The 26,122-nt window shown below is 37.2% G+C and overlaps 1 protein-coding gene across 6 annotated transcripts in view; it reads left to right on the forward strand.

Moving 5' to 3' along the window:
* The window catches only part of STAG1 (STAG1 cohesin complex component), a gene marked incomplete at its 3' end in the record, with an annotated part of 426,886 nt that overhangs the window by 346,676 nt on the left and 54,088 nt on the right, over positions 1 to 26,122 (forward strand). For all 6 annotated transcript variants that reach the window (XM_079922183.1, XM_079922181.1, XM_079922182.1 and 3 more), the window contains 2 exons: positions 3,309 to 3,426; positions 12,603 to 12,706. In XM_079922183.1, the coding sequence (XP_079778309.1) occupies positions 3,309 to 3,426; positions 12,603 to 12,706 (222 nt within the window). The remainder of the gene's footprint in view (positions 1 to 3,308; positions 3,427 to 12,602; positions 12,707 to 26,122) is intronic.

The following is a 26,122-nucleotide window of genomic DNA, read 5'->3' on the forward strand; positions in this document are numbered from 1 at the left end:
GGTGTTCGTTGCTGCGTGCAGGCTTTCTCTAGTTGCAGCGAGCAGGGCCTACTCTTCATTGCGGTGCATGAGCTTCTCGTTGTGGAGCACAGGCTCTAGGCGCACAGGCTTGAGTAGTTGTGTCACGCAGACTAAGTAGTTGTGGCTCGCTGCTCTAGAGCGTAGACTCAGTAGTTGTGGTGCGTGGGCTTAGTTGCTCTGCGGCATGTGGGATCTTCCCAGACCAGGGCTTGAACCCGTGTCCCCTGCATTGGCAGGCAGATTCTTAACTACTGCGCCACCAGGGAAGCCCCTGATGAAAAATTTTGATTAATGCCCCCAAATATAAGAAGAAGCAATTATGAAAGAGGAAGAGACTTCTTAGAAATTAAAAACATGAATTCCAAAATGTAGGTGAGAGGTGGATTATTAAATGACATGAATAGACATAACCAAAGATTGGGAATTTTGCAGGAAGTAGTGCAAAAGAGGAAAGAAATGAAAAGTATGAGAGAGAGGGCTTCCCTGGTGGTGCAGTGGTTGGGAGTCCACCTGCCGATGCAGGGGACAGAGGTTTGTGCCCCGGTCCGGGAGGATCTCGCATGCCCTGCATGCCACAGAGTGGCTGGGCCCGTGGGCCATGGCCGCTGAGCCTGCGCGTCCGGAGCCTGTGCTCTGCGACGGGAGGGGCCCCAGCAGTGAGAGGCCCGCGTACCGCAAAAAAAAAAAAAAAAAAGGTATGAGAGAGAAATTAAGAGACATGGAGTACAGATTAAGAAAGTTAATTATATTATCTAGTAGAAACTCTGTAAAGAAAACAGAGAGAATGGAGGAGAGGAACTAATCAAAGGAAAGGCAATTAAAATGTTTACTACCTATGTACCCTATATGCAGGGTATTACTTGAGGGTGTTTTCTAGCAAAATGAAAACTGCATGCAATAAAAGGAAAATAAGGAATATAAGAAATATTGGTGAGCAAATAAATCTGAAAAAAATTAGAACTAAGCCTAAATAATATGGCTGAAAGCTTAAGGCAGATGTCTGAAAATTATTTTTGGTGATCTTGGTGATGGAGAAAATATAAGTTAGAAAATAAAACTCTGCAGGAAGCCCAGCTTAAAAAAAAAAGAAAATGTCATCAGGAAAGCACAGGGAAGCAGATGCCAACATCTGTAATCTCAATAAATGTAAAGAGACTAACATGCTTTATTAAAAAAGCAGATTGTCATTTAGGGTTGAAATAAAGAAATTAAAATGTTTACAAACACACCTTAATCAAAAATTTAACACAGGAAGTAAACAAACTGGATAAATGCTGGATGTAGTTAACAAAGGCTTACAAAAAGCTGAAAGGACAATATCATATAAGATAAACCAGAATTGAGGACCAAAAGCATTAAGAGGGACAGAGAGGATATGTATAGAAGGTATAATCCACCAAAAATATTATTGTGAACTTTTTTATACCTATTCTACAGACATATTTAAGTATATCAGGCATAAAAGCAAGTTTATTCAGTATAGTTTTTTTTTAATTTTTGGTGAAATAACAGAATTTACCATTTTAACTATTATTAAGTGTACTCTTCATTGGCATTAAGTACATTCACATGGATGTGCAGCTGTCACTGCCATTGATCTCCAGAACTTTTTCAAAGTTTTCCTACATTGAAACTCTGTACCCACTAAATAATAACTCCATTTCAGCATAGACTTAATAGCCTATTTTTTTGAAACTATTGGTTTTTCTGTTTTCTGCTGTTAATTTTCATTTTTGACACCAGGTTGTGCACTACTTGTGCCTGTCACTGTTGGAATGATGTTACTTATGGTCTAGGGATATTTTCCTAGGATGTGTGGTTTAGAAAGTTTGAATAGACCTGGCTGCAAACGTTTGTCCATCTTCTTCCTTAAGCAGAGATGCTAATCAATATTATCTACTCTGGCTTTGACAAAAAACATTGGGAAACGGTGGGGTGTTGTGTGTGTACGCGTGTGTACGTAGTTTTCCTGAGGCATTTCAGAAGCCAGAATGTGAGATTTGAAATGCAGTGGAAATGAAGTATAGAATTCAAGAGGTCAAATGAGGCAGAGCTTTAAATAGATCATCAAAATTTTCATAGAAGTTAAGAATAATGGTAGAATTAGGAATGAGGAAGAAAAGCAACTCACGTGCCAAATGTGCTAAGATATCAGTAGATAATCAGTAGGTCTACCAAGGTGACTTTCACACATTTTCAGGCCACTCCTCATGATACAAAAACCATTTTCTCTCACAAATACAAGAACATATAACTGAAATATGAAATAGTACTTAACATTCTGTGTGCTATACACTCATTTTTAGAATAGGTATAAAAAAGTTCACAATTATATTTTTGGTGGATTATATCTTCTATACATATCCTCTCCGTTTCATTTCTTTGAAACTTTGGTCTCAATACATTAAATTATTTTAACAGCCAGTGAACGGGTTGCAATGTAAAGTTTGAAAGTGGTTTAGCTGGTTGTCATGAGACTCAGAGGTGGTAGAACTTTTATGCAAGGGTAGAGAAGTTAATTGTAAGTAGCAGAAACCAGAACATGGCCAACACTTCTACTTACCTTTTCTAAAGAACTTTACTAAAGTAATTAATATTCTTCACAGTTCAATGACTGACAGATGGTAAAGCGTTCCATCTGAAATGTTTGTTGAGGAACTTGAGAGTGTTGTTTATTGTGGGAACATGGGTTCCAAAGAAAATTGTCAAGAGTAATGAGCAGCAAAAAGTGGAGGTGAGGTGAGATGGGGAATTTGTTAAGTGGAAATGAGAGTGGAAAAACAGAGAGATGGAGTAACGTACATTTTGACCTTAACCAAATAACAGAGATAAAAAGTAAGTAAGGCTGGTACCAAAGTGTCAAATGGAATTCTGAGAGAAAGTAATTCATTTTCTTAAAAAAAAAAAATCGTTGTAGAGAAAGACAAATAAAGAATAATGAAAAGTACCCTAAATCCAGCTTATAACTTCAGGAAAATTGTTAACTAGTTGTACTCTCAGTTCCTTCATCAATATATGATTTCATTGAACTAGGAGATTCTTAACCTTACTACTGTTTTTAAATGATTAAGTCTATATATTGCATCCCCATTATCAACAGTGGAATGCAAATGTGTTTGTATGTATGTATGTATGTATATATATATATACATAGTTCTCTGAGTGGCTCTTGGAAACATTGTGACCAAGCAGTTTTAATTATGAAGAAAATGGCTTAACAACTCAATATATTATTACTAGTTTCTTCATTAAATGTTCTTCAATCACATTTGATTTGTTATTTTTAGTTACACGAACATGCTGCCTACTTGGTGGACAGTTTGTGGGAGAGCTCTCAAGAACTATTGAAAGACTGGGAATGTATGACAGAATTGTTATTAGAAGAACCTGTTCAAGGAGAGGAAGGTATAGTATTTCGATAAGTTGATTTACATATTGTTTTGGGTTTGCATTAATTATCATACCACCCTGTATAGATCACTTCTTACAAATGAGTATATGCAAGCGTACTGTGTGTCTTTTTTTGCAAAGAGAACAGTTTGTTTCCTATAACAAGCAAGGATGTCTCAATAGTGTATAACATCTTTCTGTATTAGGACTACTACCATTCATGCCACACAAGTTTTTAAAATCCTGTAAATGTTATGTAGCATTCAAAAAAGTTTTCTTTATGCTGATTTGAGACACAAAGTACTGACACACTTAATGTAAAAAAAAAAAAAGGCACATGCAGAATCTTTTTGCTATGTATGTGTACTTAACCTTTCACATACAATGATTTAATTAGACCATAATCATCCCCTCTTTTGTTATATCTTTTTAAAAATTAAAATAAAGAAATCAAAAATAAAGTCACTTACCTAGCTATTCAAGAAATAGGGAGAAATAATTACTATATTGATAATTTCTGAAGTATGCATCTTACATTACACTTTGTGTAATAACATGAACAGCAAAATGGATACTTAATAAAGCATTTATATTCTAAAAGATTATATGAATATTAGCTCCTTAAAACTAGCAATGCTTTTTCCTCTGTATAGCTTGTTTTTCAATCTAGCCCACAACAGTAGTTTAAAGAACTACTATTTAATCCATACAGAGTCCTAAAATGTAGATGATACCTTGATGTAAGTGAGGCTTGTAATGAACTAAACATGGACTTTAGAATCAAAAGAAACAGATTCAGATTTCTAACTCTGTCCTTTGTGACTTATGTCCTCATTTTTTCTGCTCCTTAGCTTCCTTTTCTTTATAATATAAGGATTCTTTTTCTTATTTACCTTATATAGTTGTTGTGAGGATTAAATAAAATAGTATACTATTGATTCCCTATTCTGTTTCCCCTGCTTTTCTATGTAGTTCAACCCTCTGGGATATAAGAGCGGAATGAGCCATCACCTGCAGTAGATTACCTAAACAGTTTAATGACCATCCCCCAGTGTTCTTTCCAAGCAGTGATGCTAATTGGTATTATCTGCTCTGGCTTTGACCAAATTCAGTGAGAGAAACAATAGCTATGCATCGTACCCAAATACACTCCAGTAAACTGGCTGAAATTGCTGCTTTTAAATTCAAGATATTTGCCTCACAACCTCATTCTTTTTTTTTTTCCCCCTCATTCTTAATCTGTAACACAAATCCTTCCCCAAAATTTCCCAGACCTTCTTTCAAGGTAGAATTTATTATAGTATATTTGACCCCACCTCTGATTATTATCTACTATATTTGCATGTGTTTTTTTCCCTCCATATCTTTGGTAAGAAGACAGGTCTATTATTAAGTTGACAGGACCTTCTGCTCACTAGGTCAAACTCTCACCTGTACTCCGGATTCCTTTCACTTTTGAAGTGATCAGAGGAACATGAACATACATTCTACATTGTCTTTATTTTGCTCATACATGTTCCTGCTAAGTTCCCTGACCTCATAAATCTATTTCTAACTAATCTTAATATTTTATCTAGTAAAATCAATTTCCTTTCTAATCACTACAGCCCAGTCAACACTTGAGCAAAACGCTTGGCATAGTATTTAATAGTACATTTCATCCATTTTCCTTCCTTGCTTGTGGCCATAGAATCAGCAAATTATCAGAGTAGGCTAGAGCTTCTTATTTATGATCCCAGGCCATTTTTCTTTTTGTCAAGTATGCTCTATAAGGTTATATCCAAGGAGAAGGGAAGCAGGGGACATAATAAATTACGGGAAGAAGAGCCAAGGTGCTATGATTTGGTATTGTTAACTTTTTACTCTCATTTAAATAAGATGTGTCAGTCAGAAAATAGTAATTACTCTGTCAGTCATCAAGGTGTTCTAGATGGATCTACCTTCCTTCTTTTTTTTTTTTTGCCGTACGCGAGCCTCTCACTGTTGTGGCCTTGCCCATTGCGGAGCACAGGCTCCGGACGCGCAGGCTCAGCAGCCATGGCTCACGGGCCCAGCCACTCCGTGGCATGTGGGATCTTCCCGGACCAGGGCACGAACCCGTGTCCCCTGCATTGGCAGGCGGACTCTCAACCACTGCGCCACCAGGGAAGCCCTGGATCTACCTTCTTAAAATAACTATGTATTATTAGGTTTTCTTTGTGATTTAAGTTTAGTTGACATTGGGTTTAACTTTCAGTCAAGAGATTGGTTTAGGTTTGGTTTCGTTTGGTTTGGCTTGGTTTGGTTGGTTTGATTTTAGCTAGAAAAGTGAGTTGTAAAATGGGGAAAAAATTTTAAGTCAACCACAGTTTTAGGGTATGATTGAATCTGGGAAGGCAAGGCTGGAGAATTTATGTGTAACAAGTCCAGGACCGTTTTGAAATCATGATTCAACTTTTTTTCATACATTTGTCCATATGTTTGCTGTGCCACATATAAGCTCTGGTATGGAATGGTATCCAAATCAATATTCTGAGCTACTATTTTGCTATATTTTATGATAACAAAATGCCATTAGTGATTTACTTATTTCCTTAAGACTAATTAGAAATTTAGTTATACTTTACATAAGTGAAGTGTGATAGATATTCCAGTGGATGAAAGTCTAGTTAGCAGTTGCAAATATAGGACTAAAATTTGGGAAAACAGACACATTGTCAAAGACTACCAATAGCAATTTAAATTACAACTGCTATGTATCAGAACAAAACTATCACTCGAAAAGATACATGCACCCCTGTGTTCACAGCAGCACTATTTACAGTAGCCAAGGCATGGAAACAACCTAAATGTCCATCAACAGATGAATGGATAAAAAAGATGTGGTACATATATACAGTGTACCACTCAGCCATAAAAAAGAATGACTTAATTCCATTCGCAGCTACATGGATGGACCTAAAGATTATTATACTAAGTGAAGTAAGTCAGAAAGAGAAAAACAAATACCATATGATATTATATGTGGAATCTAAAATATGACACACATGAACTTATCTACAAAACAGAAGTGGAGTCACAGACACAGAGAATAGACTTGTGGTTGCTGGTCGGGGGAGGGGGTTGGATTGGGAGTTTGGGACTAGCAGATGCAAACTATTATATATTAGAATGGATAAACAACAAGGTCCCATTGTGTAGCACAGGGAACTATATTCAATATCCTGTAATAAACCATGATGGAAAAGAAAAATAATAATAAATCACAGCTGCTGTAAGACTGCCTTGCAGTGTTTTTAAGGGACAGGGTTTTTTGGGGGTGTATGTGTATTCTGCAGCAAAATCAAATTGCTGGATAAATTTTTAGTGTAATCTGAAGGTCTGGGTAACAAATAATCAGGCAAAAACAGGGCCGTAACTGAGTCATTTAACTTCTCTGGGTCTTAGCTTCTTCATTTATAAAGAAGGCTCTTTGATTAGATAAACTTATGTGATCATTTCTTTTTTTTTTTAAACAGTTTTTGAAACATTTGATAGCTTGCAATGAAAGCTAATGATTTCTTTTTTGTTAAATATATTTATTTTTATTTATTTATCTTTGGCTGTGTTGGGTTTTCGTTTCTGCGCATGGGCTTTCTCTAGTTGTGGCGAGCGGGGGCTACTCATCATTGCAGTGCACAGGCTTCTCATTGCGGTGGCTTCTCTTTGTTGCGAAGCACGGGCTCTAGGCACGTGGGCTTCGGTAGTTGTGGCACGCGGGCTCTAGAATGCAGACTCAGTAGTTGTGGCACATGGGCTTAGTTGCTGTGCGGCGTGTGGGATCTTCCTGGACCAGGGTTCGAACCCGTGTCCCCTGCATTGGCAGGCAGATTCTTAACCACTGTGCCACCAGGGAAGCCCTGTGATCATTTCTAATGCTAGAATTCTGTGATCCAGTTGATGGGTGAAGTAATGTATATAAGTGGAATTCTTCAAGTAGGGAATCATTAATTCACTCATAATTTTAAAATATTTATTGACCACCTTCTATGTGCTGTTATACTAAGCACTGAGGGTGCAGTCTTAAACAAGGTCAGCTCACTGCCCATATGGAACTTACATTCAAGTGACGAAGGCAGACCAAAACTAAGTGGTCAGAATAATTTCAAAAGTTAATAAGTATCTGTGATGGATAATAACAGTAAGAAGGGGTCCATCTTTAGATTGAATCCCAAAAGGAAGATCTCTCTAAGGAGGCCACCTGTGAGCCAAGAATCTAAAGGATATGGGGGCTAGCCAGGGGAAGTGTCAAAAAAAGAGCTGCCTAGATAGAGGAAATAGCAATTGCAGAGTATCTGAAGCATGAATGATATTGTTATATTCCAGGAGCTGCAGTAGCTTGAGCACAGTGGGCCAGTGGCACTAGATGAGATAGAGGCAGAGGCCTGATGATGTAGAACATTTAAGTCCATAATCATAAGTGGATTTATTTAGTTCATTCTAAGTGTAATAGGGGGCCACTGAAGGATTTTAAACAGGGGAGGGATGTGATCGAATTCGTATTAAAAAAAATGCTTTTTGTCAACATGGTTTGGAGTGGTTTCTATGGGATATGATAAAAATGTAAAAGATAAAAATAGATTATAGAAAGAAAAAGCCCATGGTGAGTTTTAAAGATTGTGGATAGGAAGGGGACAAAAGCAGGAAGAGCAAGAAAGAGTGAGAGCAAGCTATATAAAAAGGATAGTAAGAGTTCATTGTACACTATAGAAGGCCCAGTAAAGAGGGTGTTCAAGAGAGCTATGGTTAATAATATCACGTATTGCAGAGGAGAAAAAGGACTATGCAAAGACCATCAGCTTTAAGTGAAGATTTAGGTTGTTGGTGACTTTTTAGTGTTTCTTTTCAGTGATATTAAGGAGAAAATCCAGAGTTCAGGGTGATAAGACTGAAATCAATAATGAGAAAATGGGGATGATGTGTAAAGAGGTTTCTGCAGACTTAGAAAGTTGTGTAGGTATTTGGTAATTCATAGTGCGAACAGCCACCCTTTCCTTTCTATCATTGTGGCTGTTTGGCTCTTGTGTGTGGCTTAAAGCTTGCTTTGTTTTCAATTTTATTATTTGATTTTGCTGTTTTATCCCCAAAGAGATTTCAGTTAAATTTCAAATGTTTTGAGTTTACCATATCTGAATGGATGGTTTCAAATTATAAACTAATAAAATTGATGGCATTGGACACTGTATAAGGTTGAGTTTTTCTTCAACACTAATGTATGGATTTTAGTATATAATAGTGGAATGTTTCTATACTAGGTAAGTTTTTCTCTCCTCACTTTCCATAGAACTAGATTTTTTTCATAAATAATAGAAAATGCATTTAGTTCATAGACAATCTTGTCATTCCTCTATCCCCAGCCAAATTGAAAAAAATATGAAATTCTAGAATCATAAAATAGAAACTTGATTGTTTTATTGGATCAGGGAGTATAAATGGAAAGCTGAAGCTGTTTCTTGTGGTTTTCCTAAGACAAGCTAAAGTTCATGTGCTTTTTCTATCACAATTAAAATGTGAAACAAAAAATGATTGAATTAAGATGTACATATATATTCCTGCTTAGGATGATTTTGGTACAGAATAAGGGATAAGATGTTATGCCTTTGTTTGCCTTTTCATTGCTGTTGTCGCAGTTTATTTTGAAATAATCAGTACAAACTTCTCAATTTCTAAAGCTTAATATTTTTTTCTTTTAATTTATGCCTAGTTCTATAATCCCCACATCTATTGGTCTTTTTTTTTAAATTGGTCTTTAACATAAATAAGTATACAGAGAAAACAGAGAGGAAGGAGAGAGGGAGACAGAAAGATAAAATTAAACTATTCAAATTAGTCTCAAAAATGTATCTTTAAAAATACATAGGAATGAATTCAACAAGAAAAGTACAGAATCAGTGTGAATAAAATCATAATGTTTCATTAAATAATGTCAAATAAGATATCATAAATGAAGAGCTATATCATGTTCCTGGCTGAAAAGATTATTAAAATGTCAGTTCTTCCCAGTGTAATGTATAATTTTCTTAAAAATACCAGTTCAAATTCCAGTAGGTTTGAGAGAGTTCTGGGAGGTGAGAGAAGGAACTAAGCAAAATGATTTTAAAGTTTATATAGACTGGGACTTCCCTGGTGGCACAGTGGTTAAGAATCCGCCTGCCAATGCAGGTGACACGGATTTGAGCCCCGGTCCAGGAAGATCCCACATGCTGTGGAGCAGCTAAGTCCGTGCACCACAACTACTAAGCCTGCTCTCTAGAGCCCGTGAGCCACAACTACTGAGCCTGCGTGCCACAGCTACTGAAGCCTGTGTGCCCAGAGCCCATGCTCTGCAACGAGAAGCCCACACACCTCAACTAAGAGTAGCCCCCGCTTGCTGCAACTAGAGAAAGCCTGTGTGCAGCAACGAAGACCTAACGCAGCCAAAAAGAAAATAAATAAATTTATTTTTAAAAAAAAGGGTATTAAATAGACTGAGTGAAGTAAGTCAGACAGAGAAAGACAAATATCATATGATATTGCTTATATGTGGAATCTAAAAAAAAGGGTACAAATGAACTTATCTACAAAACAGAAAAAGAGTCACAGACATAGAAAACAAACTTATGGTTACCAGTGGGGTGGGTGGGGGAGGGATAAATTGGAAGATTGGGATTGACATATACACTCTACTATATATAAAATAGATAACTAACAAGGACCTACTATATAGCACAGGGAACTCTACTCAGTACTCTGTAATGGCCTATATGGGAAAAGAATCTGAAAAAGAGTGCATATATGTATATGTATAACAGATTCACTTTGCTGTACACCTGAAACTAACACAACATTGCAAATCAACTATACTCTAATAAAATTAAACAATAAAAGTTAATGTAGAATTTCAAGCTTATTTTAAAAAGGTGGTATAGCATAGTGCTTAAGAGCATAGACCTTGGAGTCAGACTACCTGGGTTCATATCTTGGCTCTACTACTGAGTGCTTTGAAAAGTTATTTAACCTTTCCGTGGCTCATTTTCCCAATCTTCAAAGTGTGAAGATATTAATTCCTAGCTCTTGGAATTGTTTTGAGGATAAAACAAATAAATACATATAAATCACTTATAACCGTGCCTTACACATAGAAAATATTTAATTGTTTGCTACTAGCTTTATAGAAATTTTTTAGGAAAAGGACTAGATAAGGGAAATTTGTTCAACTAAATATTCAAATTAGTTGAATTAAGTTACACATTAAGGTATATTATAACATTATAAAGCTGTTATAATCAAAACAGTGTGTCCTTGCAATAGAAAAATAGATTAGTGAAACTAAATAAAAAATCCAGAAATAGATCTAAGTATATATAAGCACCTAAAACATGTTTAAAGGTGACATTTCAAATAAACCAGGGAAAGCTGGTTTTATTTAATAATGGTAGAGGCATAATTGACTGCTCATCTGGTGGGAATAAACAGACCCATACTTGATACTATCAGCAGAAATAAATTTCAGACAGATTAAAGATGTAAAAGCAAGCAACAGATGGAGACAGAGAGAGAAGAAAATATATTTCTATAATCTCTAGGAGAAAGGAGATCTTTGAAAGCAATACAAGAAACCCAGAAGCCTTTTTTTTTAATCAGTATGAGATGATAGATGTTAACTAAGCTTACTGGGATAATCATGTCACGATATATATAAGTTAAATCATTATGCTGTACAACTTAAACCTATATTGTATTGTATGTCAGTTATCTCTCAAAAAAACTGGAAAGAAAAGAGAAATCTGAAAGCCATAAAAAAATAAATACAGATATGACTTTGTAGAAGTTAAGAATTTCTGACAAAAGATACCATGAAGAGTCTAAAAACAAAAGAACAAACTGGGAGAAAATATTTGCATCATTTAAGACAAAGTTAGGGACTTCCCTGGTGATGCAGTGGTTAAGAATCCACCTGCCAGTGCAGGAGACATTAGTTCAATCCCTGGTCCGTTAAGATCCCACATGCCACGGAGCAACTAAGCCCATGCACCACAACTACTGAGCCTGCGCTCTAGAGCCCATGCACCACAACTACTGAGCGTGCGCTCTAGAGCCCATGAGCCACAGCTACTGAGCCTGCATGCCACAACTATTGAGGCCCGTGCGCCTAGAGCCCGTGCTCCGCAACAAGAGAAGCCACTGCAACGAGAAGCCTGTGCACTGCAACGAAGAGTAGCCCCCACTTGCCGCAACTAGAGAAAGCCCACGCACAGCAACAAAGACCCAACGCAGTCAAAAATAAATAAATAAATAAATGTAAAAAAAGAAGAATCCAAGAAAGGTGAATAACAATAGAAAAATTAGCAGAGAATAAACATTAAAAATCTCCAAAAAATTTTAAACTAATAAACAAGAAAATACACTCCACTACTTAGTAGTTAGGCAGGAGCAAAATAACATACCATTTTCAATCATTGGATTGGCAAACATTAAAGGGACTTGTAACATCAAGTGCTGGCAGGGATATGAGGAACCAAACATTCTCATCATTGCAGTTGGAGGTGTGGATTGCAGTAAGTAACCTTTTTGATTTGTCAGTACCAAGATTTTAACTTTTGAGTCATTGCTCCCTCTCTTGAAATTTATTCTATAGAAATAAAAGTATCAGTTACATAAATACATGTGTACTTATGATATTTATTACTGCATTGTTTGTAAATGTGACAAAAATTTGGGGGAAATTTGCATGTTAATAGGAGAAGGCTGAATAAATTGTGGAACACAAATTATGTAATAACTTGTAATTATTTAACATAATTATTTGTACATGTCATGTGACTTGAAAGATATTCAAAATCTGTTAATTTTTTGAAAAGATATAGCATGTTCTTTTTTTGCTAAAAGTAAAAGAAAGATATATGAGCTTTGAAGTGATACAGAAGGAAAATTTTGGCATTGCCTAATTCAGAAGTATATTACAAGAGACCAAGTATTAGAAGAAACCAGAGTTTATTGTCTTTTTTACTTTGTATATCTCTTTCTTGTTTGACTTACGACAAGCACATATTATTCTTAAAACAAGGAAAGGACAAAGAATAGAACTTTAGTCTTGAAGTAATAGACTACAGTTTTTTATAATTGTGCTCAGTTTTGATACATGGCTATTGTAAAACTACCTACTCATACTAATGTGTTTTGTTTCACTTTAGCAATGTCTGACCGTCAGGAGAGTGCTCTTATAGAGCTAATGGTTTGTACGATTCGTCAAGCTGCTGAGGCACATCCTCCAGTGGGAAGGGGTACCGGCAAGAGAGTAAGTTATATTAGAAATCTACCAAAAAAAGAAAGCTTTTAATGTAATTAACTGTCTTAAATATTTGAATATTTTTTGTAAATGATATATGCTGTGGTAGTTCATCTTATATTCTGTCTACTCAGGTACCAAAATAGATTCTTTGCATCCATGCTTCTATAGCACCTGTGCCTGCTTCTAGTCTAGTATCTTACGAATTTTCACATTCATACTTGTTAAAGGTACAGAAAGGCTCTGAAGGCAAACTGCCTAGTTTTGGAGGCTCTTCCACTTAACATCTATGTAATCTTTGGACAGTTGACTATTTTCTTTGCTAATTTCCTTACCTGTAGTATGGGGCTAATAATGCAGGTGTTATTGCTATTTAAGATGAATTGAGATAATCGTGATGGAAAGACTGGCTCTGGTAGTGTGAAAAGGTAGGCAATTCCTCTCTGCCAAAAAAAAAAAAAGTGTAAAACTGGAAAAACTATCAAAACCCATATCAGGGCTCTGGAAATTAGCCAGAGATAAAACAACAAATTGAGAAGCATTTATGGGCATATCTTGGAGATATTGTAGGTTCCGTTCCAGACCATTATAATAAAGCAAATATTGCAATAAAGCTAGTCACATGAATTTTTTGGTTTCTTGATGCATAAAAAGTTGTGTTTACACTGTACAGTAGTCTATTAAGTGCTCAATGCCTTATGCCTAGAAAAACAATGTGCATACCTTAATTTAAAACTAGTTTATTGCTAAAAAAAAATGCTGTCATCCGAGCCTTCAGCGAGTTGCAATCTTTTTGCTGGTAGCAGTTTCTTAAAATAAGGCAAAAATGAGGTTTGCCTCATTGATGGACTTTTCCTTTCACAAACAATTTCTATGTAGCATGCAATGCTGTTTGATAGCATTTGACCCACAGTAGAACTTCTTTCAAAATTGGAGTCAGACCTTTCAAACTCTGCCACTTCTTTATCAACTAAGTTCATGTAATATTCTAAATCCTTTGTTGTCATTTCAACAGTCATCACGGCATTTTCACCATGAGTAGATTACATCTCTAGAAACCACTTTCTTTGCTCCTCCATAAGAAGCAACTCCTCATCTGTTAAAGTTTTTGTCATGAGATTTATCACATATTCAGTCTCTGCATTGAATTCTAATTCTCTTTCTATTTTCACCACATCTGCAGTTCCTTCCTCCGCTGAAATCTTGAACCCCTCAAAGTCATTCATGAGGATTGGAATCAACTTCTGCCAAATTCCTGTTAATGTCGATATTTTTACCTTTTCTCCTTGAATCATGAATATTCTTAGTGTCATCTAGGACGCTGAATCCTTTCCAGAAAGTTTTCAGTGGACTTTGCACAGATCCATCAGAGGAATCACTATCCATGGCAGCTATAGCCTTACAAAATCTCTTTCTTTACTAATGAAACTTGAAAGTCAGAATTACTCCTTGATCAATGGGCTGCAAAATGGATATTGTGTTAGGAGGCATGAAAACATTATTCTCATAGTGCACCTCCATCAGAGCTCTTGGGTGACCAGATGCTTTGTCAGTGAGCAGTCATATTTTGAAGGGAATCTTTTCTTTGAGCAGTAGGTCTCAGCAGTGGGCTTAAAATATTCACTAAACCATGTTGTAAACAGATGTGCTGTCACCCAGACTTTGTTGTGCCACTGATAGAGAACAGGCAGAGTAGATTGAGCATATTTCTAAGGGCCCTAGGGCTTTCAGAATAGCGAATGAGCATTGGCTTCAACTTAAAGTCACCAAATGTATAGCTATGAAAATCCTACGTGGCATCTTCTTTTAATATAATGCTGTTTTGTCTATACTGCAAATCTTTTGTTTAGTGTAGGCACCTTCATTAATTAACTTAGCTAGATCTTCTGGTTAACTTGCTGCAACTTCTACATCAGCAGTTGCTGCCTCACCTTGAACTCATGTTATAGAGATGGCTTCTTTTCTTAAATCTCATGAACTAGATTCAGCCTTTTCTTCTGCAGCTTCCTCACTTCTCTCAGCTTTCATAGAATTTAAGAGAGTGAGGGCCTTGCTGTGGATTAGGCTTTGGCTTAATGGAATGTTGTGGTTGGTTCGATCTTCTATCCAGATCACTAAAACTTCTTCCATATCAGCAATAAGGCTGTTTCACTTTCTTATCATTCATGTATTCACTGGAGTAGCACTTTTTATTTCTTTCATGAACTTTTCCTTTGCATTCACAAGTTGGCTAACTGTTTGACTCAAGAGGCCTAGCTTTTGGCCTTTCAACATGCCTTCCCCACTGAGCTTAATCATGTCTAGCTTTTGATTTAAAACAAGAGATGTGTGGCTCTTCTTTTCACCTGAACACTTAGAGGCTTATTAGGGGTTAGTAAGGTTGTTAGTTGGCCTGATTTCAATACTGTTGAGTCTCAGGAAGGGGGAAAAGATGGGGGAACAGCTAGTTGGTGGAGCAGTGGGACACAACATTTATCAAGTAAGTTCCCCATTTTATATGGGTGCAGTTTCTGGCACCCCAAAGCAATTAAATGGTAACATCAAAGATCATTGATCACAGATCACCGTAACAGGTATAATAATAATGATGAAAAAGTTTGAAATATTGCAAGAATTACCAAATGTGGCACAGAAACAGACACACAAACACAAAATGAGCAAATGCTGTTGGGAAAATGGTACCAATAGACTCGCTCAACACAGGGCTGTCACAAAGTTCCAATTTGTTTTCTTCAAAAAAGCAATATCTGCAAAACATAAGAATGAGGTGTGCTTGTATTCTTGGAAAACTGCTGAAGCTTCAGGTTAAAGCTGTAGGATTGAGTCTACAGCCTTCCTGCCTAGGGTTACAGTATACACAGAACCCACAGGCTTGATTGGTGACATCTGTAATTTTACCAGAGTGGCACTGTATGTAAAAACCAGCAACTTTGCTGTCAAGGGAGCAGACTCAATATGGGACAAATGGGAAAAAATCCACAGCTTTGTCAACTAGAAATGGCAGAAACAAGGAAATCCTGTACCTGTGATATTCAGAGATTGTGTCTGCAAGTTGGTAAGAATAGTGAACCAGCCAAGAATCTAACAAAAAATGCTAGAAATGAGAAAGCCATAAAAGGATTAATAAACTCTTCATACATCCCTGGCTGACTGGGAAACCTGAGAGAGAGAACCCAATGGAAAATAAAAGTCAAGCAAACTTACACAGTGGCTGAAGTTTGAATATGCTCTCTATCCCACAACAGATCAGGTCTCAGAGGCGAGGAGCCTTATAAATTTGGATCATTTGAGCACCACCTCTACCCAAATCATTGGCTGACTAGTGATCTATTGAAACACAGAGGAGACTCCCAGGAAGACACGCTAAAAAATAAAAATTCCCAACAGAAGCCACACATCATGGGAGAGACAAATTACACAGTTTAAGTTTAATTTATTAAAATGACACTTAGAAAAATATTTTTTAAATACATAATTATTACAGAATATTATCAAAAAATGTCCACTTTTCCAGAAAAATTGGAACCATGCAAAAAAAAACACAGTAAAATGTGGCCATACTCAGGGGAAAAAAGTAGACAGTAGAAATGTTTTCTCAGTAGGTGCAATTGTTGGGTTTAGCACATACTTCCGAGCCCTTTTTTATAAATATGTTCAAAGAATTATAGGAAAATATGTTCAGAGAATTACAGGAAAAGATAACAATAAATAAGGAATCTCAGTAATTCCAATTTATCAAATGAAAGTTCATGAGTTGAAAAGTACAGTAACAGAAATTTAAAATTTATTAGATAAGCTCAACAGATTTGAGATGACAGAAGAAACAGTGGACAAGAAAGATTAATAGAAATTATTCATTCTGGAAAAAGAACAGGAAAAAAGGTGAAGAGAAATGAACAGAGCCTAAGAAATGTGTGAAACAACATCAAGTCACCAAATTTGTGTAATGGAGTCCTACAAAAAGGAGTGAGAGAAGGAAAAGGAAGGAAAAACATTTTAAGAATTGCCAAACACTTCCCAAATTTGATGGCAAATGTTAATCCACAGGTCCAAGAAATTTAAGAAAATCCGAATAGTATAAACACAAAATATCTACCTCTAGACACAGGGTAGTCACACTGTTAAAAGCTAAAGACAAAAAATATTGAAAGCTGTAAGAAAAAAAATAACTCATGTGGAGGACAACAGCAATAGGATTAGCAGTTGACTTATCAGAAGTAGTTAAGCCCAGAAGACAGTAGAATGACAATCACCAAAAGAAAACAAAATTGCCAACCAGGAATTCTAAATCCAGTAAAATTATCTTTCACGTATGAAAGTGAAAATAAAAACATTCCCATATAAACAAAGATTGAGAGACATGTTAGAAGACCTGCCTTAGAAGAAATACTAAAAGAAGTCCTTCCAGCTATAAAGAATGGAAACTCTAATCCACAGGAGGAAATAGAGAGTACCAGAAATGGTAAATATGTGGGTGGATATAAAAGGCTGTGTAGGGCTTCCCTGGTGGCGCAGTGGTTGAGGATCCACCTGCCGATGCAGGGGACACAGGTTCGTGCCCCAGTCCGGGAAGATCCCACATGCCGCGGAGCGGCTGTGCCCATGAGCCATGGCCGCTGAGCCTTCACGTCCGCAGCCTGTGCTCCACAATGAGAGAGACCACAACGAGAGGCCCGCATACTGCAAAAAAAAAAAAAAAAAAAAAAAAGGCTTTGTATAGTATTTTTTTTTAATTTTTAAAGAGACATGAGATTATTTAAAGCAACAATTATAGCACTGTAGTATTAAGATTATAATATATATAGATATGTGAGATAGCACAAATAAGGGTAAAGGAAATAGAACTCTCTTGGAGTAAAATTGCTGTATTTTGCTATAATTAATTCATTATTAATCTGAAGTTAGTTGTAATAAGTTGAAGAAGTATATTGTAATCCCTAGAGTAACTACTCATACCTAAAAAAGGGAAATGAAACCAACAGAGAAATTGTAATAGCACACTAAAAAATGTTTAACTGCAAAGAAGGCAGTAAAGGATGAAGAGAGGGGAGAAAAAAAGACATAAGATATAGAGATAACAAATAGCCCAATGGCTGACATAAATTTAACCATATTAAACATTACATTAAATACGAATATAGGGAAGACTCCAAAAAGTAGAGACTGAGAAAACAAAGGACTGGGTATGAAATGATAATAAGGAATTATTGTTTAATTTTGTTGGAGATGCAAAGCTTAATTATTCTTGCATCTTCATCTGTTAGAGACATAATTAAATATTAGGAGTGAAATGATATAAAAAGAACTTGCCTTAAAATGCTACAGAAGACCATTGTTTCGGGGTGCTCAAGGAGAGGGGATTCACAGCACCTCCTAAACTAGCTCCAGAGACAGCTGCAAGCCGCGGCTATCAGTGCGGACACCAGACACACATGAAACGCTAAGGCTGCTGCTGCAGCCACCAAGAAGCCTGTGTGCAAGCACAGGTCACTATCCACACCTCCCCTCCCAGGAGCCTGTGCAGCCCTCCACTGCCAGGGTCCTGTGATCCAGGGACAACTTCCCCAGGAGAGCACAGGCGCACCTCAGGCTGTTGCAACATCATGCTGGCCTCTGCTGCCGCAGGCTCACCCCACATTCCGTACCCCTCCCTCCAACTGGCCTAAGTGAACCAGAGCCCCCTATCAGCTACTACTTTAACCCCACCCTGTCTGAGCGAAGAACAGACGCCCTCAGGAGACCTACACGCAGAGTCAGGGCCAAATCCAAAGCTAAACCCCAGGAGCTGTGCAAACAAAGAAGAGAAAGGGAAATCTCTCCCAGCAGCCTCAGGAGCAGCGGATTAAATCTCCACAGTCAACTTGATGTACCCTGCATCTGTGGAATACCTGAATAGACAACGGATCAGCCCAAAATTCAGGCGGTGGACTTTGGGAGCAATGATACATATATTTTTTTCCTTTTTCTCTTTTTCCATGTGGCTCACAGGGTCTTGGAGCTCCAGCCAGGTGTCAGGCCTGTGCCTTTAAGGTTGGAGAGCCGAGTACAGGACACTGGTCCACAAGAGACCTCCCAGCTCCACGTATCAAATGGTGAAAGCTCTCCCAGAGATGTACATCTCAACGCTAAGACCCAGCTCCACTCAATGACCAGCAAGCTACAATGCTGGATACCCTAGCAAAACAACTAGCAAGACAGGAACACAACCCCCACCCATTAGCAGAGAGGCTGCCTAAAATCATAATAAGGTCACAGACACCCCAAAACACACCACCGGACGCGATCCTGCCCACCACAAAGACAAGATCCAGCCTCATCCACCAGAACACAGGCACTAGTCCCCTCCACCAGGAAGCTGACACAACCCACTGAACCAACTTTAGACACTGGGGACAGACACCAAAACAACAGGAACTACGAACATGCAGCCTGCGAAAAGGAGACCCCAAACACAGTAAGTTAAGCAAGATGAGAAGACAGAGAAACACAGCAGATGAAGGAGCAAGGTAAAAACCTACAGACCAAACAAATGAAGAGGAAATAGGCAGTTTACCTGAAAAAGAATTCAGAGAAATGATAGTAAAGATGATCTAAAATCTTGGAAATAGAATGGAAAAATACAACATATGTTTAACAAGGACCTAGAAGAACTAAAGGGCAAACAAACAGTGATGAACAACATGATAAATGAAATTAAAAATTCTCTAGAAAGGATCAATAGCAGAATAACTGAAGCAGAAGAACGGATACGTGACCTGGAAGATAAAACAGTGGAAATAACTACTGCAGAGCAGAATAAAGAAAAAAGAATGAAAAGAATTGAGGACAGTCTCAGAGACCTGTGGGGCAACATTAAATGTACCAACATTCAAACTACAGGGGTCCCAGAAGAAGAAGAGAAAAAGAAAGGGACAGAGAAAATATTTGAAGAGATTATAGTTGAACATTTCCCTAAGATGGGAAAGGAAATAGTTAATCAAGTCCAGGAAGCACAGAGTGTTCCATACAGGATAAATCCAAGGAGAAACATGCCAAGACACATATTAATCAAACTCTCAAAAATTAAACACAAAGACAAAATATTAAAAGCAGCAAGGAAAAAGCAACAAATAACACACAAGGGAATCCCCATAAGGTTAACAGCTGATCTTTCAGCAGAAACTCTGCAAGGCAGAAGGGAGTGGCAGGACATATTTAAAGTGATGAAAGGGAAGAACTTACAACCAAAATTACTCTACCCAGCAAGGATCTTACTCAGATTCGACAGAGAAATTAACACCTTTTCAGACAAGCAAAAGCTAAGAGAATTCTGCACCACCAAAGTAGCTTTACAACAAATGCTAAAGGCACTCCTCTAGGCAGGAAACACAAGAGAAGGAAAAGACCTACAATAACAAACCCAAAACAATTAAGAAAATGGTAATAGGAACATACATATCCATAATTACCTTAAATGTAAATGGATTAAATGCTCCAAACAAAAAACATAGCCTGGTTGAATGGATACAAACACAAGACCTGTATATATGCTGTCTACTAGAGACCCACTTCAGACCTAGGGACACATACAGACTGAAAGTGAGAGCATGGAAAAAGATATTCCATGCAAATGGAAAACAGAAGAGCTGGAGTAGCAATTCTCATATCAGACAAAATAGACTTAAAGACTATTACAAGAGACAGAGAAGGACACTACATAGTGATCAAGGGATCAGTCCACGAAGAAGATACAACAATTTGTAAATATTTATGCACCCCACATAGGAGCACCTCAATACATAAGGCAAATGCTAACAGTCATAAAAGGGGAAATCGACAGTAACACAGTCATAGTAGGGGACTTTAACACCCTACTTTCACCAATGGACAGATCATCCAAGATGAAACTAAGGAAACAAAAGCTTTAAATGATACATTAAAGAAGATAGACTTAATATTTATAGGACATTCCATCCAAAAACAACAGAATACACTTTCTGCTCAAGTGCTCATGGAACATTCTCCAGGATAGATTATATCTTGGGTCACAAATCAAGCCTTGGTAAATTTAAGAAAGTTGAAATCATATCAAGTATCTTTTCCAACCACAACGCTATGAGACTAGATATCAATTACAGGAAAAATTCTGTAAAAAATACAAATACATGGAGGCTACACAATACACTAAATAATGAAGAGATCACTGAAGAAATCAAAAAGGAAATCAAAAATACCTAGAAACAAATGACAATGAAAACACGACAACCCAAAACCTATGGGTTGCAGCAAAAGGAGTTCTAAGAGGGAAGTGTATAGCAATACGATCCTACCTCAGGAAACAGGGAACATCTCAAATAAACAACCTAACCTTACCCCTAAAGCAATTAGAGGAAGAAGAACAAAAAAACCCCAAAGTTAGCGGAAGGAAGGAAATCATAAAAATCAGATCAGAAATAAATGAAAAAGAAATGAAGGAAGCAATAGCAAAGATCAATAAAATGAAAAACTGGTTCTTTGAGAACATAAACAAAATTGATGAACCATTAGCCAGACTCATCAAGAAAAAAAGGGAGAAGGCTCAAATCAATAAAATTAGAAATGAAAAAGGAGAAGTAACAACTGACACTGCAGAAATACAAAGGTTCATGAGAGATTACTACAAGCAACTATATGCCAATAAATGGACAATCTGGAAGAAATGGACAAAGTCTTAGAAAAGCACAACCTTCTGAGACTGAACCAGGAAGAAATAGAAAATATAAACAGAAAAATCACAAGCACTGAAATTGAAACTCTGATTAAAAATCTTCCAACAAACAAAAGCCCAGGATCAGATGGCTTCACAGGCAAATTCTGTCAAACATTTAGAGAAGAGCTAACACCTATCCTTCTCAAATTCTTCCAAAATATAGCAGAGGGAGGAACACTCCCAAACTCATTCTACGAAGCCACCATCACCCTGATACCAAAACCAGACGAAGATGTCACAAAGTAAGAAAACTACAGGCCAATATCACTGATGAACATAGATGCAAAAATCCTCAACAAAATACTAGCAAAGAGAATCCAACAGCACATTAAAAGGATCATACACCATGATCAAGTGGGGTTTTTCCCAGGAATGCAAGGATTCTTCAATATAGGCAAATCAATCAATGTGATACACTATATTAACAAAGTGAAGGATAAAAACCATATGATCATCTCAGTAGAGGCAGAAAAAGCTTTCAACAAAATTCAACACCCATTTAGGATAAAAAAAATCCCCAGAAAGTAAGCATAGAGGGAACTTTCCTCAACACAGTAAAGGCCATATATGACAAAACCACAGCCAACATCGTTCTCAATGGTGAAACACTGAAACCATTTCTAGTAAGATCAGGAAGAAGACAAGGTTGCCCCTCTCACCACTATTATTCAACATAGTTTTGGAAGTTTTAACCACAGCAATCAGAGAAGAAAAAGAAATAAAATAAATCCAAACTGGAAAAGAAGAAATAAAGCTGTCACTGTTTGCAGATGACATGATACTATACATAGAGAATCCTAAAGATGCTACCAGAAAACTACTAGAGCTAAGCAGTGAATTTGGTAAAGTAGCAGGATACAAAATTAATGCACAGAAATCCCTTGCATTCCTATACAGCAATGATGAAAAATCTGAAAGAGAAATTAAGGAAACACTCCCATTTACCATTGCAACAAAAAGAATAAAATACCTAGGTATAAGCATACCTAAGGAGACAAAAGACCTGTATGCAGAAAATTATAGGACACTGATGATAGAAATTTAAGATGATACAAACAGATGGAGAGGTATACCATGTTCTTGGATTGGAAGAATCAACATTGTGAAAATGGCTATACTACCCAAAGCAATCTACAGATTCAGTGCAATTCCTATCAAACTACCAATGGCATTTTTCACAGAACTAGAACCAAAAATTTCACAATTTGTATGGAAACACAGAAGACCCCGAATAGCCAAAGCAATCTTCAGAAAGAAAAACGGAGCTGGATGAATCAGGCTCCCTGACTTCAGACTATACTACAAAGTTACAGTAATCAAGGCAGTATGGTGCTGGAGCAAAAACAGAAATATAGATCAATGGAACAGGATAGAAAGCCCAGAGATAAACCCACGCACATATGGTCACCTTATTTTTGGTAAAGGAGGCAAGAATGTACAATGGAGAAAAGACAGCCTCTTCAATAAGTGGTGCTGAGAAAACTGGACAGCTACATGTAAAAGAATGAAACTAGAACACTTCCTAACACCATACACAAAAATAAACTCAAAATGGATTAAAGACCTAAGTGTAACACCAGACACTATCAAACTCTTAGAGGAGAACATAGGCAGAACATTCTATGACATAAATCACAGCAAGATCCTTTTTGCCCTACCTCCTAGAGAAATGGAAATAAAAATAAAGCAATGGGACCTAAAGAAACTTAAAAGCTTTTGCACAGCAAAGGAAACCATAAACAGTACGAAAAGACAACCCTCAAATGGGAGAAAATATTTGCAAACGAAGCAACTGACAAAGGATTAATCTTCAAAATATACAAGCAGCTCATGCAGCTCAATATCAAAAAAACAACCCAATCCAGAAATGGGCAGAAGACCTAAATAGACATTTCTCCAAAGAAGATATACAGATTGCCAACAAACCTATGAAAGGATGCTCAACATCACTAATCATTAGAGAAATGCAACTCAGAACCACAATGCGGTATCACCTCGCACCTATCAGAATGGCCATCATCAAAAAAATCTACAAGCAATAAATGCTGGAGAGGTTGTGCAGAAACGAGAACCCTCTTGCACTGTTGGTGAGAATGTAAATTGATAGAGCCACTATGGAGAACAATATGGAGTTTCCTTAAAAAACTAAAAATAGAACTACCATACGACCCCGCAGTCCCACTACGTGGCATATACCCTGAGAAAGCCATAATTCAAAAAAGGGTCATGTACCACAGTGTTCATTGCAGCTCTGTTTACAATAGCCAGGACATGGAAGCAACCTAAGTGTCCATCGACAGATGAATGGTAAAGAAGATGTGGCACATATATACAATGGAACATTACTCAGCCATAAAAAGAAACGAAGTTGAGTTATTTGTAGTGAGGTGGATGGACCTAGAGTCTGTCATACAGAGTGAAGTAAGTCAGAAAGAGAAAAACAAATACCGTATGCTGACACATATATATGGAATCTAAAAAAAAAAAAATTATGAAGAACCTAGGGGCAGGATGGGAATAAAGATACAGACATAGCCAGTGGACTTGAGGACTCGGGGAGGGGGAATGGTAAGCTGGGAGGAAGTGAGAGGGTGGCATTGACATATATACACTACCAAGTATAAAATAGCTAGTGGGAAGCAGCCGCATAGCACAGGGAGATCAGCTCGGTGCTTTGTGACCACGTAGAGGGGTGAGATAGGGAGGGTGAGAGGGAGGAGATACGGGGATATAGGTATATGTATAGCTGACTCACTTTGTTATAAAGCAGAAACTAACACACCATTGTAAAGCAATTATACTCCAATAAAGACATTTAAAATTTTAAAATGCTATGGAAGAAAAAAACCTTTAGGAAAATTGATGAAACAATAATGACAAAATGAGTGTTTTTGAAATTTTCCAAAATAAAAGTTTTAAGAATATGTTATGTCCCAATTTTGAATGACAGCCCCTTCAGGCTAATTTCTTATTATTTTGACATGTCATCATCTTTTGAATGCTTTCTTTCAGAGCAAAATGTCCCAGTCTCACTTTCTACCTTTATTGCTTATGTTAGTTATCTATTCCTGAGTAAAAGAAATTACAGTAGTGGTCCCTTACCCATGGTTTCTCTTCGCACAGTTTCAGTTACCAGTCAGCTATGATCCAAAAATATTAAATGGAAAATTCCGAAAGTAATCTGTTGATAAGTTTGAAGTTGCTTGTTGTTATGAGAAGCATGATGAAATCTCATGCCATCCAGCTTTGTCCCTCTCCATCCTGCCTGGGACGTTGAATCATACCATTGTCCAGTGTATCCCACCAGTTAGTCACTTAGTGGTTGTTGTAGGTCATCAGATTGACTGTCACAGTATTGCAGTGTTTGTGTTCAAGTAACCCTTATTTTACTTAATATCGCCTGAATGCCCAAGAGTAGTGATGCTGGCAATTCGGATATATCAAAGAGAAGCCGTAAGTGCCTCCTTTAAGTGAATAGGTGAAAGTTCTAGACTTAACAAGGAAAGAAAAAAATCATATGCTGAGTTTGCTAAGATCTTCGTTAAGAATAGATTTCTATCTGAAGTTGTGAGGAAGGAAAAAGAAATTCCTATTAGTTTTGCTGTCACACCTCAAACTGCAAAAGTGATAGCCACAGTGCTTGATGAGTTCTTAGTTAAGATGGAAAAGGTGTTAAATTTATACAGGATATTTTGAGAGAGAGAGAGAGACCACATTCACATAACTTTTATTACAGTATATTGTTATAATTGTCCTATTTTATTAGTTGTTTTTGTTAATCTCTTACTATGCCTAATTTATCAATTAACTTTATCATAGGCATGGTTTTTTTTTTACATCTTTATTGGAGTATAATTGCTTTACAATGGTGTGTTAGTTTCTGCTTTATAACAAAGTGAATCAGTTATACATATACATATGTTCCCATATCTCTTCCCTCTTGCATCTCCCTCCCTCCCACCCTCCCTATCCCACCCCTCTAGGTGGTCACAAAGCACCGAGCTGATCTCCCTGTGCTATGCGGCTGCTTCCCACTAGCTCTCTACCTTACGTTTGGTAGTGTATATATGTCCATGCCACTCTCTCGCTTTGTCACAGCTTACCCTTCCCCCTCCCCGTATCCTCAAGTTCATTCTCTAGTAGGTCTGTGTCTTTATTCCTGTCTTACCCCTAGGTTCTTCATGATATTTTTTTTCCTTAAATTCCATATATATGTGTTAGCATACGGTATTTGTCTTTCTCTTTCTGACTTACTTCACTCTGTATGACAGACTCTAGGTCCATCCACCTCATTTCAAATAGCTCAATTTTGTTTCTTTCTATGGCTGAGTAATATTCCATTGTATATATGTGCCACATCTTCTTTATCCATTCATCCGATGATGGGCACTTAGGTTGTTTCCATATCCGGGCTATTGTAAATAGTGCTGCAATGAACATTGTGGTACATGACTCTTTTTGAATTATGGTTTTCTCAGGGTATATGCCCAGTAGTGGGATTGCTGGGTCATATGGTAGTTCTATTTGTAGTTTTTTAAGGAACCTCCATACTGTTCTCCATAGTGGCTGTACCAATTCACAGTATATATAGGGTTCGGAATGATCTGCAGTTTCAGACATCTGCTGGGAGTCTTGGAATGTATCCCACATGGATAGAGGGGGACTACCATACTTCAAAACTTAGAGGCTTAAAATAT

This window comes from Stenella coeruleoalba (assembly GCF_951394435.1).
Source record: "Stenella coeruleoalba genome assembly, chromosome: 5".
NCBI classification, from domain to species: domain Eukaryota; kingdom Metazoa; phylum Chordata; class Mammalia; order Artiodactyla; family Delphinidae; genus Stenella; species Stenella coeruleoalba.